This window comes from Melitaea cinxia, chromosome 6 (assembly GCF_905220565.1).
Source record: "Melitaea cinxia chromosome 6, ilMelCinx1.1, whole genome shotgun sequence".
Classification (NCBI taxonomy): domain Eukaryota; kingdom Metazoa; phylum Arthropoda; class Insecta; order Lepidoptera; family Nymphalidae; genus Melitaea; species Melitaea cinxia.
This window is the reverse complement of record NC_059399.1, coordinates 9,051,282-9,068,246: the sequence shown is the minus strand read 5'-3', so window position 1 is coordinate 9,068,246 and position 16,965 is coordinate 9,051,282. Positions and strand designations below refer to the sequence as shown.

The 16,965-nt window shown below is 31.8% G+C and overlaps 1 protein-coding gene across 1 annotated transcript in view; it reads left to right on the top strand.

Annotated features, from left to right (window-relative positions):
* The window catches only part of LOC123654562, a 104,920-nt gene that overhangs the window by 59,726 nt on the left and 28,229 nt on the right, over nucleotides 1-16,965 (top strand). The window contains 3 exon segments of the mRNA XM_045590462.1: nucleotides 13,063-13,211; nucleotides 14,778-15,057; nucleotides 15,133-15,286. Coding sequence (XP_045446418.1) covers nucleotides 13,063-13,211; nucleotides 14,778-15,057; nucleotides 15,133-15,286 — 583 coding nt within the window.

The window sequence follows — 16,965 nt, the reverse complement described above, 5'->3', positions numbered from 1 at the left end:
CAAGTTTAATTGCTGATTTTAATTACATGTAAATTGTAAGCAGTGCTGTAATTTTGTAAAGGTTTTTAATAATAATCACTCTTTAGTGATATTCCAGACGGGTACATTTTACTGGAGGTTCTTATACCATGTACGTACAACTTTTAATTTAATTTCAAGTAAAATTTAACATGTTCTACATACTTGAATGTACCTAAGATTGAGATAAGATCATCTTGCCCGAAAATTAAAATGATAAGAAATCAAATATTGGTATAAGGTTGATGTCAACACGATAAACCAAATGCAATGTTGCCTTGCTGTGCTATAACACGCCCTACTTCTCTTGGGACGCGTTGGCTGTTAGCGTAATTAAAACAAGACAAAACTACAAAAAAAAAAATCATCATTTTCATCTGAATAAGCGCAAAATAGCATATAGGTATTTGAACTAATTTTAGATGTACGAAAAAAACGAAACATATCTTCATTAAATAAAATTCTGAAAATAATTTTCCTTTGTCATCCGTTTGTGCTCATCAACATGCCAACATTTAATTAAACGTTAGTTTTTATCTTTTTAGTGTAAACGTTTAGTGTAATTTATGCCACATTCTAATACATACAAAAAAAATCTATACAGTAACTTTTTACTATCTTAATAATAATGTATAAATAAAAGAAGTTCATTCCTGTATTGCTCAAATTAATTAATTGTTAACACGTCGCGCCTAATTTGCGCAATTTCGAATCAGAGTGTCGGTTTTGCCTTTTCCTAACGATCCTCAACTTACATCGTATATATAGTCTAAGTTTTCCTGAGGTTTTCTTCTAAAGCCGTATGTTATGTTAAGCATTTTTAGTGAAATACATGAATTAGATAAAGTACATGATGAGTATATTTTTTTTCAACGTTTAAAAGAGAAATCAATCGTTATTATTATGTAAAATTTGAAATAATCAATAGATACTGTAAATAGCCGACTTAGTATTGATGGCTGTATGGCTGTAATAAAGAATAAAAAAATAGATAATGTAAATATATAACAGGAAGAGTCCCTCCTTCCTCATGTATGAATAAAGAGATATATGTACCATAATTCCCGAATTTTTCCAATCCTCGTCATATTTTTTTGTCTCATTAGGACAAACATATTTATAATAAACCGTTCCCTGTAAACATCCTAGAGCCTATAGCTAGAAGAGCACACATTAGCGTGCTCCAAAAACGAATAATCAAAAAAAAATTATATAATTTTTATATATTCATTCCTAAAAAAACTGTACACGTACACCATTAATATACCATTTCCTCTACCCTAAGGTCGCCTGGAGATCGCTCTTTAGCGACAAGGCCACTTTTTGTACTTATTCCTTATATTTTTCTAGTTATGTTCATTTTGGTATACAATAAAGAGTTATATTATTATAATTAAATCAATAGCAAAAAAGCACACAGAATAAAAAAAAATTATAATTTATTATATTTTAGCGATTGTACAAAAATTAACTTAATGATTAATTAATTAACCATTTTTGTTGTTAATTTTAATCTTAAAAATTATTTTTTACTGTGTTTAATTGTATAAAAAATAACTTCCGTTTCCCAATCAATATATGTACACTATTTGCATGTCAAGAAATAATTTTTTTTCGATGTTATGATAATTTCTTAACATATTAATATTTTAATAATTTTAAAATTTCTAGCATTTACGAAATACATTATTGTTGTCATTATCGAGATAAAAAAAACTACAGGCAACAGAAAAATATCTATGATTTATTTCCGGTTTAACACAATTTCTTGACACCTTGTTAACGTCTATTTCAGACAACGAGCTATTTCAGATGCAGGACGTTTACATTGGATATTCGACCATTTATTATCATTTTTTATTTTTCCAATTATTTTAACGATAAAAAGATGAAAGAAGAGTTTTTGTATATAGTTTTAATGTACCCAACATCTTCAAAAAATAGAAATACTAACTACAGCAAGATTCGACTTATGCTTGTATTAAGCATTTTGTTACTTTTGTAATATGTATAATGTATATATTGTTTTTAAGGTATTGAAAAGAAAAAATTTCGAAGTGAACCTATTGCGTGACATTAAATTATATACGAGATAAGCATTAAGTTAGTCGTCAAGATTTAATTATTATTATTCCAGAAAAGAAGTAACAGACTTAAAATCGATTATTTTTAATTTTCGAGTAAGTTGCTATGACTTAACATATGACTTAATATTTGTTAATGTCATTATTATTTAAATACTTATTAACTTTTTCAGACTTTACGGTGACATTAAAAAAAAAGACTATAAAACATAACTAGAAGGTAGCAAAAATTTATGTACGTACGCATATCTAGAAAGTTTCGAAAAACAGGTGAAACGGCAGGAAACGTCTGTCCTTGAAAATTTACGTATCTACCGTTCTTACGAAAAAATAAAACTCTCCGTAACCTACGTTTTAACTATTCTATTCCTTTAAAATTTTAAATCTCGAAAATAGTCAAATCAAGATTTTTTTTCGGCAAATAATTATTTCCAGAAAAAAAAATGCTTAAAATTTCTACAATTTGGTTTTTACCCCTGGTGGTGTGACTATTGTTTCCACAATTATTAATGACTAGTGCTATACCGACGCTAAAATTATCCTATTTCAAAAGTTAGTTAGTTTTCTCTAATGGTTCTTTAAAAATTAAATTTTTTCTATTAAAAACTTGAAAAACAAACATTTTTTATTTTCATAACTCAAAACTGTAGAAAGTTTAAACTTCTTTTCATACCTATTTTATGATTATTTCTTTTTAATAAAAATTAAATTTATTACCTGTTCACGTATGACAGAAGACTAATCTATTGAATAAAAATGAATATTGCTAAGCGCATAACTCGAGAATACCTCGACTAATTCGGAAATTTTTTTTGTATGTTTCTTAAGGCCCACGGAAGATTAATATTAAAAAAAAAATTATATTAATATAACTTTTGACAGAACGAAGTCTGTCCGGACAGCTAGTTTTCAATATTTTACGATACCTGTTTGATTCGCCTAAAGAAAGTTACAAAATAAGTAAACGGGTATAAAAGAAAAATTATAATATTTTCATATAAGGTCTTTTTGGATATGTTTTAATAACACAAATCAACAGTTAACTTTTCATATTTTTTCTTTTTTCTAATGATAAACAATGGTACCTATTAACATTAAGCAGAGACTACGCTTGAAAACTGATAACGTCACGTTAATTTTAATTTAAAACCATTTGGTGTGTAATTGTTTCGGTATTCAAAATGACTTTAAAATTTAAAAAAATTAAACGACGCCAAATGTGATGCTACAAAAAAGTTAAGTAGATTAGAGGTGAAGCGGGAACAGAAAAAAGAGGCGGATTATTTGTTGATCGTGATGAGGTGACGCTCACGCGCCGGCCGCTGACGCCGCTCCTCGCCAATGATGGTGGAGACGCACCGCGTGCCGCCGCCCCGATGTGCGCGCGTGCCCGAGCCCCGAGGGAAACCCGCGTCTGCTTCCGCGCCACCCTCGCTTGCTGGCAGCGGCACAGTGATGCACCTCCGCCGCCGCCGCCACAAGACTGTACATTTTGGGGAAAATCTCTTAATGCAGGTTTGCGCTGACCGTGCCCATTTGACAGCGCTTGGAGCCAGAGTACCAGATATATCCTTTTGTCATAAAGCCCACACAGGTGTTGCTAAAGGAGACGCGCGCTTTTGCTGCGTTGCGCATCATTGTTGCTTGGCTGCCGGTGCTCTCGTGGCATTGACTTCAAATGAACGTCCAAAACCGCACCGGGACCGTAGTGCAGACTCTCACTCAAGTGGTGGCGAAACCGCAGATAAAGGAGATGGCGGTAGCGGATCGGTAGCAAAAGAACCGAAGCGAAAAACAAAACATCACCACCACCACCATCACCACAAGATACATAATTGTCCTTACCACGATGTCGCACCTCCTCCAGAAGATGAACCAGAGGAAAAATCATTAGTACCAAAAAAAACAGTTTCGCCTTACCTCTATATACCTAGCAAGCTAGAACCCAACGTGCAACAGTTGTTCAGTTTCATTGAGAGTGTTCTGAGTGCGTGGGCTGCAGAGGAAGGACTGACGAGCACTGGCGAATATTCCGAGCCAGATGAACGCATAGTTCGTCGGCGTAAACTTAATAAATATAAGAAACGTACTGATGTTCTCAACATACGGAGAATCGTATACGAAGTTTCAACTTTGCAAGGTGCAAAACTCCTTGGAAATGTAAGGTTTCGTCACTATCATTGGAAAGGCACAGCTCAAACCTGCAATGAAGCATTCCTTCGAAAGGTCAGTAAATTTCATTGCTTTCATTTCCCAAAATATCAAAATTGATAAATATATGTATATACCTATATACATCGATTCAAAATATCTAAATTGATTTGTTATGCTAAATCCCAAATCACAATAATGTTTCTTACAGATTTTATTTTTAACTGAGTGTAACCAAAAAGCTTAAAGATCTTTTTAATCTAAAAATAAACTTCAGTCTTATAACATAAAGACATTGTCTACTGCAGGTTTTAAAGTTCCACTTATGTACCTGTAAAGCTCAATAGGTTTCACAATAACCTTTACAATGGATAGCTTGAAGAATAAAAGCCAGTAAAATATAACATTTTGACCTTATTTTAGATTCCTCTGCGAGGCTGCAATTTCCTTTTCTGCTAATGAGGCCTTTTATTTTCTACTCTATAGCTCAACCTAAGTACCTATCTCTTTTCCTATTTTTGACTGTTCTTCGTGCTATAGATCTGTGAAAGTATAAATTACGAAAGCAAGGGATTTGTCTTACGATAAATAAGCTATGGCGCTAAGGTATAAGCTTTTATGGAATATTAACTACTTTTTAATTTTTTGTGTTGAATTTCCAGAGATCAATTTAATGAACGAGGAGATAGTTATTGAAAATATGTCTAAGTTTAGCCTTTGTAGATAACTGACAATATTGACTTATTTAAACATTCAGTCATAGGTGTAGAAAAAATGCAGTAGAGTTAATGAAAGTAAATATGTATCGAGTAAATGATACAAATAATTCAAATTATATCTTTCGAGAGTTTGCAGCCAAAACACTTGAATATTGAGCTAACGTTGGACTGCTAAAAATCCTTTAACTTCACACTTATATAGTCATTAGTTGTAACAAAAACGGTTGTTCATTTTTGCTCAGAGGATCGGAATAGTGATTTAAGTAATTATGAGTAAATATTTAGTTGAGATTTATTAAAAAACTAACTTAAAATAACTATATTTACATTGTATAAAAGTTACAAATACACCATAACAAGTAGTAATAATAATAGCCGTTTTCATTGTTTTACTGCAAAAATTAATTTGATGCAAACTATTCCATTTGAATTTTATAGAATCCAACATTGATAATTTCATACATATATAAAATTAATTATTTTAATTGTAACTATTATATTCAATCTTTGAGTTTTATTCTAGTATAAGCGAAAATTTAATGATGACGTGGAGCACCAAAATGTATCGATTATTTTATTTGTGCTTTTTTACGACGCGTCACGATGTCGTAATATTGGTGAAGGGCTATCATCCCCAACTGCCCCTTACTCTCTCAGTGAAATAGTACAATAAAATTAAAGATTTGTGACGTAATTCCAGGATGCTCATGTGAGCAGATTACGTCAGACATCGTAATGTACGTACGTAATGACGTATGTGAGCGTCAATCCTTGCAATTTATTTTTGGACTAACTTTAATGTTGTCGTTTATCTGTTTGAATTAAATTTATAGAAATTACATAGAACTATTTGTAAAGCGTTTGTAATCGTGATCGAGAAGAGATAAAATAACTAGACCAAATATGTAACACTTTTCTTATGTTGATGCTGTTGAGTTGAGTGATGAGTTAATAAGTTTAACGGTTCAACTTTTACGTCTCAATCTGCAACATATAAACTTATATTAAACACCTTTTATGGTTATCATAACCCTGAAGTGAAAAAACCTTTATACTATTCAGCGTAGTAGGTGCCGTTTGCACCCCAATTTAAAGTTTTAAGCGAGGAAAATCGTTCGGAAATAAAATGATACTTATAAGTTGCCGCAAACTCATATTTAACCATGCATACTCGTAGCTACTTAATTGCACACAAACGATTTAGCAATGGGAAAGTTAGTTGCACAACTATGAATTCTGCTTTCAACTAGACTACAAATTGGTATTTCATTATAAAGTTGTAGAATAATTTATGATCCAGTTTTATGTTACTATTTTAACACAAAAACTTCGCGTTCTATTTTTAGTAAATATTAATGTTTTGTTATCGCTTATTTTAATATCTCGTATATTAGAAGAGCTGTTAAGTTACCTGTAATGTAAGTTTAATTTCCTGTGATTTGTTTTCAATGTTTCTACAAAAATAAAATTGTTATTGCGAGGCTTCAAGAAAATGGAATATTCATTTCTTAGGTTTAATTTAATACCGAGTGCTTTATTACAAGTTTTGCATGCGATAAAATTAATATTCAGTTGTGAACAAATATCGACTTTTTAACCGACTTTAAATAAGGTTGGTTCTCATCTGAATTGTACTTTTTTGTTGTATTACTTCATAGTTTACTACTGGGTACACCGATTTTGATAATTCTTTTTTCATTCGAAAGCTGGTGCTTGACGTGTGGTCCTCTTTAAAATTAATCGAGATATGATAAGTACTTTTGGGGTTATCCCTAATAATACGCATTTAGTAGACAATTTTATCAACTGCCTGCGTTGTTCTCTTTTGAGTAGTCTCCTTTCTTTATTAAAATAGCTCTAATGAAACAACGATTTTCTATGAGAGAGCAAATTAATATTAGGTTTATAATATATTAGTTCTTTCAAACAATTACTTCCTTGGTTGTACACATACATAATAATAATGGCTTTACTCGCTGTTAGGATTGATAAAATATTTAAACATTTTCTATTTTAATATTTTTTCTTTTTTTTTTCAATTAAAAACATTATCTATTATTTATATCTGTACAATAAAAAATCAGGTTCTGTTGGTTTGTTTAATCTAGTTTATAAAAGTTTGGATTGACTGGTCTTACTCGTATTTAAAGAGTTATTTTTTAACTAAAAAAAAACCCGTTTAATGAGGAAAGTGGCTGATAAATTTACTGTTAAAGTATATTTGTACCGTGGTTGAAACTGAGTGAGTTATTACGCACAAAGATAGTAAGTGCCATATATTACAGTATATTATTTAAAACAAATTCGAATAGTAAGATTTTAGTGAAGAAACAGAAGTATCTCGTATTTTTTATTTTATATAATTCGATTTATATTTAAACTGACTTGAATTGAGGCCTTCAGTGTGAGTTTTTTATTATTACTATTATTTTTAATAATTGTGTTTGCTCGCAAACGAAAAAAAAACCGACTTCAATTACATCGACGAGTAATACAACGTAGATCGACAAAAAAATAGTCAAGTAACTGCGCGTTATCAAAGATTACTCAAAAATTAGTTATCAGATCTCAATAAAATTTATATGTGACCACATGACAAACACCAACTTTCGATTAAATTACAAATTATTAAAATCGGTACACCCAGTAAAAAGTTATTGCGGATTTTCAAGAAGTTCCCTCGATTTCTCTGGGATTCCATCATCAGATCCTGGTTTTCTTATCATGGTACCAAACCAGTGATATACTCTTTCCAACAAAAAAAGAATTATCAAAATCGGTATATCCAGTAGAAAGTTATGTGGTAAAATACAACGTAGGTCGACGAAAAAAGCGTCAAGTAAAACCGCATTATTAGATATAGCTCGAAAAGTAGTTTTTAGATCTCAAATAAATTTAAATGGGACCAATTGGCACACACCACCTTTTAATTAAAAGAAAATTTGTCGAAATCGCTCCACCCAGTCAAAAGTTCTGATGTAACATACATAAAAAAAATACAGTCGAATTGAGAACCTCCTCCTTTTTTGGAAGTCGGTTAAAAAAAGCACGTTTCAATTATCCATTATTGTGGTCAACTTTGTTTGCTTTTAAAATGAAATATATTTCTCATTGTTTTCAAAAGTCGGCAGCGACGTCAAGAGCCATCGAGCGAAGTGCACGGTGGCGAGACCCGCATGCGCTTTATAAAAAGAACCTTTCTTAAAATGCATTTTAAACCTTGTCCTGTAATTTTTTATATAAAATATTTTTTGCTCTTCAATTTTCACATATTTCCGTTTGTTAAAATAGTGAACACTTTTTAGATACACTTAATAATTTCAAGATTGGCTTGTTTTATTTTTCTTGAACCTTATTTCCGTCAAAACCCCACTTAGCTTATCTTAAAAAAAGATTGCAGTGCTTCGAGGTTGAAGAACTTCATTTCTTATCAGAATTACAATTCACTCACTGAAAAACATAATAACACAATTACAATAATAATTAGGGTAAAATGCGACTTGAGCTATCAAAAAATGCCGGTAGTTAAACTGAGGTAGGGCACAGCAGGAAATTTCCAGCTTAATATATGGAACAGCCCGACTTGGGTAGTAACCTCGACCTTACAGAAGATCACAACTCACTGCTGTCAAGCAGTGTTGTGTTCCTGTCTATAAACTACGGTAATCGCTTACCAGCAAGTAACCCGTACGCTTGTTTACCGACCTATTTATATAAAAAAAACCCGGTATCCTTTTGATGACACGACTGAAGTAAAACTTTTTGAGCAATAGGCCTACACAATAGGCCTGCACCTTGTCTTAGGTATACGAAACGTAACTGGCTTAGAGATAAAGAGAGAAAGAAAATGTGTGCTCGCAGATCTCTCTTGCTCCGTTCGCCTCGCCCGATCACACTTTTCGTAACGCTCTCGTCACGCATTCACCAACTTACTCCCAAAGTGAAGCGTGCGTAAAGAAGATTTAATTCAAAAAAGGTCACAAACCAAATATAATGTTACTAAAACATGGATCACTTGATTTAGTATTAAGCGTCAACAGATTGTGTTCATCATCCAACCTACTTAAATCACATTGAGCTTGCGGTAAAATAGCGTCCACAGAGTAGCCGTAATATAAGATACTCGTATCGCTTATAAGTCGATCTGATAAATATCATTTATATAGACTAACTAGCTATGCCGTAACTAAGACTGCGAATTCATCCGCGTGGAATTAAAAAAAAATTGTTGTTCAGTTCGCAGTTACAAAATAAATAAAATTTCTGAAATAAAAGTAGCCTAAGTTACTCCTTATTATTTATTTTATTTTATTTATTCATCAGCTATATGCCAGTGAAAGTCCAGTTAAAATCGGTCCTGCCGTTTCAGAGATTAGCCGGAACAAACAGACATACAGACAGATAAAAAATATTAAAAAATATTATTTAGGTATATGTGCCGTGCATACATCACACATCCATATGAATTTAGTATAAAGCGGTTATTTTAATATTCAAACAGACACTCCGATTTTATTTATTTGTACAGATAATAAGAGTGAACCTAGATCGATCCTTGTGGGACTCCGCGGGAAATCAATTTAGCCCTACTTCGATTTTTACCGATTTTTGATTGGAAAACTTTAGTTTTTTTGACAGTAAATAGTGACTTACAGTATCGAATGCCTTTTTACTATCAATAAACACACCATGAGCTACTTGTTAGGCGGTCGCTAATAACGTGTTAGATTTTCGCCGGAAGAAATACTGATTTTTATAAAAGAATTTTATTGAATTTAAGAATGTTTCCAAACGAGAATAAAATATTTCCTCAAACATTTTATACTATTCATAGCTCTAAGTTGAACTTGATGTTAGTGTTGGTACACGAAAAATGTGATACTCTTGTGCGATTTCATTTGCTAAGATCGTACATCCTGTTGAAAAATACCTAGGTGTTGAACTCTTCACAAATTTCTTTTCCGTCTATTATTTCCCTACTTTCAGTGATTACTTTCTCCGGGCCTGTGATATCCTTTATTATATTTTTGTATAAGTCATTTTTCAATTTCCACATTTTACGAAGTTTCTTTGCTATAGCAACAAAACTTTTGTGGTAGAAGGTATTATTTTTGGTCTGAATTAATTCTATCATATTATTTTTCTATTTTTTAAATTCATTTTATATCTTCTTTATTTGCAGTATCTTTTTTATATTCTTGCCATAGTTTGTTTCTATTTGCTAAGCCTTTTTTAATTTCCTTATTTATCCAGTCTTGTCTGGGCGAGTTTAATTTGTTTTTTTATATTTGACTATGTCCTATATAGTTAGATGATAGTATCTTTTGTATTATTATCTCGTAAGAAATGTCATTTTGGGTCTGTTGTTCATTTTGAAAGTGTTTGTAGAATTTATCATAATCCAAAACTGTGTAGAAAATTTTCCTTATGGTAGGAAGTTAGTAGTTCTGTGTCTCATAATATATGTGTTGTTAGACATGGCTGAGTCAACAATAGCCCAATGAAAGCAATTATCTTTGAGGTTGAAGCACACATGGTCTAAACTATCTTAGATTTTTGGTTTATTCTGTCTCACGCGTACAGTGTTTATAATCGGTTTTATTTAAAAATCTATAGCTATTCACTTTATACATATTTTTATACTTACTCTTGGAATATTCAGAATTTAACAGATCCACATCAAAATCTCCGAAGACAACAGATATCTTCATCCTCTGAACTATCTCTAACTATTTACTCTTGACATTTACTCCGGGATTCCTACTATAATAACGTTCTTTGCTCTTGCACTTTGATTATGTATTTCATCAAGTAATTCTTTGTGTGTTGCTGGTACTATAGTGGATTCATATAATGTGTTTTTTTAAGTAGATGACTTCAGATTTTATAACTTCCATTTTCTTTTTAGTATTTCTTGAGGTTCCCTTTAGGGTCTCGAATTAAAGTTTTAGGCAGTTTTGTTCTAAAATAATAACTAAAATAGTTCCAATTTTACATACCATATTCTTTGTAGAACAAATATCCTGAGGTAGCTTATTAATTTTTTTAATACTTTCCATCGGCAAGTTGGTAGTGAATGTTGAAAAAGCCATCATCTCTGTCATTTGTTTTTTTTTTTGATTTAGAAATATTATTATTCCGCTTTATTGTCGCTGTCATCATCAGGCTGTTTGCGTTTGTTACGTTTTGTTATTTGAGACCTACCTAGATCGCTAATGTTTACTGTAGATAATTTTGTTAGATTGGGTTGAGATTCTTCAAACTAACTTCCATCCGGTGAGCGTAGTAGATCCGTGAAACAGTGCACAACGTAAGCTTGGTGAAGAGTTTGATGCGTCGGTGACGGTAGGCTAGTAAATAAATCATTTTGCGATACAATTTGCCGTAAATCACTAAGGTGTGATAAGACAATTTTTGCTTAAACAGCTGCTTAATACGGTTTACAGTTGAATACCAATGATACAGACATTTCTTAAGAAATTTGTATGCACGTCTGTCTCGAACGAAACTCGCCGCTCGAATTCTTATATTCGTATTTATATAAATTTTTGTGGTACTTATTTTGTATTTTTTTTTACGAATGAGTTTTCAATTGAATTTGTTTAAAAAGTGTCTAAAAGTATAATAAATAAATATCATATAACGTACACACACGGTCGTCTGTTCCTATGGTAAGTAACCTAATGCTTGTGTTACAGGTAACAGTCAACTGCTATAACTATATTTTTTTTTGATAAATATACATAGAAATAATACATATATAAATATATAAATACAAATATTACACCCAGACTCAGGCGGGAATCGAACCCGCAACCTGCGGCACAGAAAGCAGGGCCACTACAAACTGCGCCAACGGGCTAGTCGAAGTGTATATGTATATGTTTATGTTGCTGGTTTTAAATTTATTGTGTCATTACAGCCAATAAATAAGGAAATTACACTATATATTGTGAACATTAAATAAATCAAAATAGTTGTTACGTAGTTATTACTGATATAATCAGGTTATAGAATTTTACAGTTAATTTAATCGCTATTCCAATTGTATTTTATATCATTAATGACAAACATATATTAACTAAAGTTATATATTGTACAAATACCTATCTAGCTACAGACGGCAAGAGAGGGAACAATTTTCAGTGCTGGAAATGAGGGCGCGAGAGCCGGTAAATTGCGTTATACTGTAAAATATAGCAAGAATATATAAACGTATGTTTTTTCTTCTTAGTATTTTTTTAACATTAAAAAAATGTTTTGAGTGTGTATTCATAGCGATTCTATGAACATTGTTTTAACACTGAAGCAAACACTATTTTCCAATACATTTTTCAGCTTATTTACTCGAATTTATTTGACATCAATAGAAATTTGTATTGTATCCACAATTAGATGTTTTCATAATGGAATTACAATAGGCGTATTTTGTAGCTGAATTCGTAGCCTAAGAAAAAAGGTTGTGTGAGACAGTTAAAGACACATTCATAATATAAATAAGAATCATCAAATTATGTATGACATTAAGTAATTATTTCGTAAGTGTAATTCTCGTTAAAATTTAAAGTATTCTCTTATCTAAACTGATTTGTACTTTAGTTTAGCTTTTAAGTATTTATTTACCTACTCCATCAAAATGGTAAAAACATTTAAAGAAAATTAAATGAAATCACGAAAGCGTGAAGCAAATCCTCGTTTTGCCAGCCCGTAACGTTTTATCGAATATATTATGCATTTCTACAGACGTAATTGAAGGACGGTAAAAATGTCGTAACTTAAGCAGCTTACTGTAGTGTAAAGTTAACTAAGAGTTTAAAAGAAAAATAATTTTATATTTTTAATAGGATTTGAAATTTTTTATGTACGAAATTTTAAGCCCAAATAATTTTAGGTTTAATACGTGTCTCATATTATTTATATATTTCCATTCTTGTCCTATACAAAAAATATAGACAAAGTATAAGCAACTTTCTTTGTTGTAATTTTAATACAACCTACAGGTAGGTACAAGCTATATAACTGAAGACGAAATATTACTCACTAAATATATGCTTATTGCATACTTTACTCTCATAAATTTAACTACGCAGATATCGGACGATGACCGCATGTCGCTGACCACAGCTGTGTCTGATGAAGAGGAACCCGGTGAGAGCGCAATGAACTCACCGTATAAGGGCAAACAGACAGGCGCCGCTGCCGCATCCTTCAATTGTACCGGTGCTGTCAGGAAGGCTGGGTAATATATTTTTTTTATATATATATATCAGCTATTTAACCATATTCTGTACTTAAATAATACCTTTGCTTGCACAATCGGGAAACACGTCCATATCGAAAATTATTTCTTTTTTCTTCATATTTTTACTACACAAATAAAAATGATACTTCGCTAAAAGGACCTGTACGTTGTAGTGTTTAAAATTATTGCAAAAGGGTTCCTATCCTCTTTTATTACTGGGAAAAAAAAAACAAAGAAAACGATGTCGTGGAAAGTTGACGAGTTTCCTAGAGCCTACAGCGTCTTTTATATTCCTTAAGGCAACAATTCCTGTTCCATGAATCCCAAATGACCGGAGGGAAATCTTAGCCGTGACCCATTCAATGACGCTGTAAAAACGTCGGGGAAAAGTAAGACGGCAGGATGTCTCACCTTCGATGAGTTCCTTTTATAACTTATTATCTTGACTTGAAGGCATCTAAAAAGATACTTTTAATCTACAATTTAATTTGAAGTATAAGACTATATGGATTCGTATTCATTTGAAATATATAGCTATAAATAATGAAATTAAGTTTTTATTAAATTAATTACTACTACACCATTTTATCATTAATTTTTTAATGATAGTTTTACATCTTTATAATTGTTATCTTAGTGGCAAAATGTCAGATTACTCATAATCATTTTTAATAATTCTATCTTTACATCGCCATATTTTCCTAAATATATGGAAACAAATTTAAAAATCTCTGTTTTATTTTTATAATTTTATTTTGAAAACGATAAAAATAATGTATTTAGTGAAAATATTAATGCAAATAATTTTGTAAGTTTATTTAATAATCAGCACATCATTTACGCGTAAGCAATAAAGTATATATTATTAGAATAAATCATAATATGTTAATTTAAAATAAGCGTCAATAATAATGGACTACAAACACATTTTTTTTAATGATTATTAAAATACTCTGATTTGGTAAACTTCATACCGCCCTATTATTATTTCCGCTCAATTTCCTGTTCGTGTTTTTAATTCTACAAAACGGTGTAGTCATCCTGAAGTTATCGACTGATTGCTATCGGTGAAACAGGCCTTAAATGATTAAGGCCTGTTTCACTGGTTGCGGATGAATTTTATCCTACACATAAGTTACGATTAACAGAGAAAGTGAAAGAGGCCATTTCCAGATTCACATTTGCAAATAGAAATGAGTCATAAGTACAATGGATATCAATGGCAAAATATAACAAGAATATGTTATATATATCATAAACTTTTATCTGTTAGACACCGTCATCCGTCAAACAGCGTTATCCACAACTAGTGAAACAGGCATTTAAAGATATAAATATAACGTGTATTTAATTCATATAACGTACCGAAGTACTTTAAATTGCTTCAACGTGAATTAATAGTTTCGATATTGAAAATTCAGAATATACACACAAACATGTACAAAATACGTGTATGATGAACAAAATGTTGAAGTTCGATTGATTGAGAGTCGAAATTAATACGTATGATATACTTGTATTTTAATAATAACATTTTTTTCGTTAACACACATTTTTTTATAGTTTTCTTAGTGTGAAAAAGTGGTTGCTACGCAAGAAACACCAGATTGAGCTAGCTCGCAAGCGAGGATGGAAAGGTTATTGGGTGTGCCTAAAGGGAACAACACTGCTTTTCTACCCCTGTGACTCTCGTGAGGGCCGTTCAGTAGAAGCTGCACCAAAACACCTCATTATAGTCGATGGAGCCATCATGCAACCGATACCTGAACATCCTAAACGTGATCACATATTCTGCTTAAGTACAGCTTTTGGTGATGCATATCTGTTTCAAGCGCCGTGCCAGGTAAGCTCTTTTTCTTCAAAAGTTATGTATTATAATTGCACAATCAACTGTGATAAAAATAATTGTATTCCGTAGATTGAGCTCGAAAACTGGGTGAATAGCATACACAGTGCATGCGCGGCGGCGTTCGCTCGACATCGTGGAAAAACGGGAACGCTTCACTTACTGCAAGAAGAAATATACCGTCTAGAGAAAGCAATAGAATCCGTAAGTATACTACTTTAGAACAATTAGAGACTGTAATTTTTAATTGAATAAAATAAAATAACCTTTAATTATTTATTTTCCAAAACATGTTGTGTGGTATATTTTTTATTATTTGACACAGTTATCTGATCTGTCATTTATATTGACGAAAGCTTAATTATATGAAACGTTACATATTTTTTTATTTATGAAACAATAATAGCAGGTTCCATTTATTATTAACGATTTTTTGTAAAAAATATAAAATTAAAAACGTATTATACAAGACGACAGTTTATACATACTTGTAATCTGTGTTAGTGGCGTGCGGTCGACGACATTTCTCGTACGAATTGAGCCAATTTCTGGCCCTCATCGTGTAACCGCAACACGCATCAAAGCCTTTGCCGCAGTCTCTGATCATTACATGTTCACCACAAGCAGATAAATGCTTTAATTCCTTGAGCTCGTACTGTATGCGCTGTATTTAAATAACGACAGATGTAGAGTTGTATGCAGACACGACTACAGCGAACAAACATCCCTTAAAATGAAGGAAAAGGGGATCGAAATTCCCGATATTATGTTACGAACCCAGGATATTATGTTACGGTTGATTGCAGTTTGCTTTATCAATTTCTGCTACAAATTATGACTATATTTTCCATGGATTCATTAAATCCCGCACAGAATTTGATATGTTAATTGAGTATATTTATTTGTGTACGGACCAATAGGCACTAGCTTGCTAGTAATAGCGAATAGTAATAACCATGTGACCCTAATACCTGACGTTTACACTGCATAATTGCAATTCAGTGCGATCGATGCTCTTCGTTTCCTCCCATTTGATTACAGTCGTATCAAATTATCAGTTCCGGTAAATTCTAGCTATTATAATTACACAAACTTTGAATAGCATGATTACACTTCTAATTTTGACTGATGCGTGATTTACACCGACACGCGTCGGGTAAGATATATGTTGAAGTTTATCGTGGTCTAGTGATAGCAGGCAGGTGGTGCTCGCTCATTAATATTCATGACATACCTCGTGCCCTAGTACAGTTTGAGGGCCGCGCCTGCCGTCAAATTGTGTCATACTGAGCTATCTTTAACCGCTGTTGATGTATGACATTTGTTAGTATAGGTATGTTGACCTTACAATAATTCTGTTATGTAATTCTAAAAATAGTGTGAATATTTTATCACACAAACGGGTTCTCGTATCGGGTAACGTAATCCTTATCATACACATAAAACTATATCTGACGAATAAACGATAAATAAATAATAAGGCTGCATGAATATGTTGATGTTCGTATCAATCTAGCACTTATGACTTTTAAATGAACGTTAAATTGTGTAAAATAAGCGTTAGTCCAAATACCCTTTTAAGGAAACCCTTTTAAATAAATCCCTTCCGAATGACTATTTTTTTCACTCAGCGCTAACATTTTATGCGTTTGATTGAAAATCAGACCTTTTTTAACAATATCCGTATTAACTTGAGCGAGTAGCTATACTATATTGTTTAAACGTGTAGTATTATATATCGCGATAAAATAAAAAAATATTAAGTATAACTGACAATCAGTCTGAATAAGTGATAGAACCGTCACTGCTTTCGGTCATTAAAAAAAAAATACTTCTCTTAATATCTATAATTATCATAATCTCTATAATTATCATAATTATTATATTGTCATCCCCATCCAATAT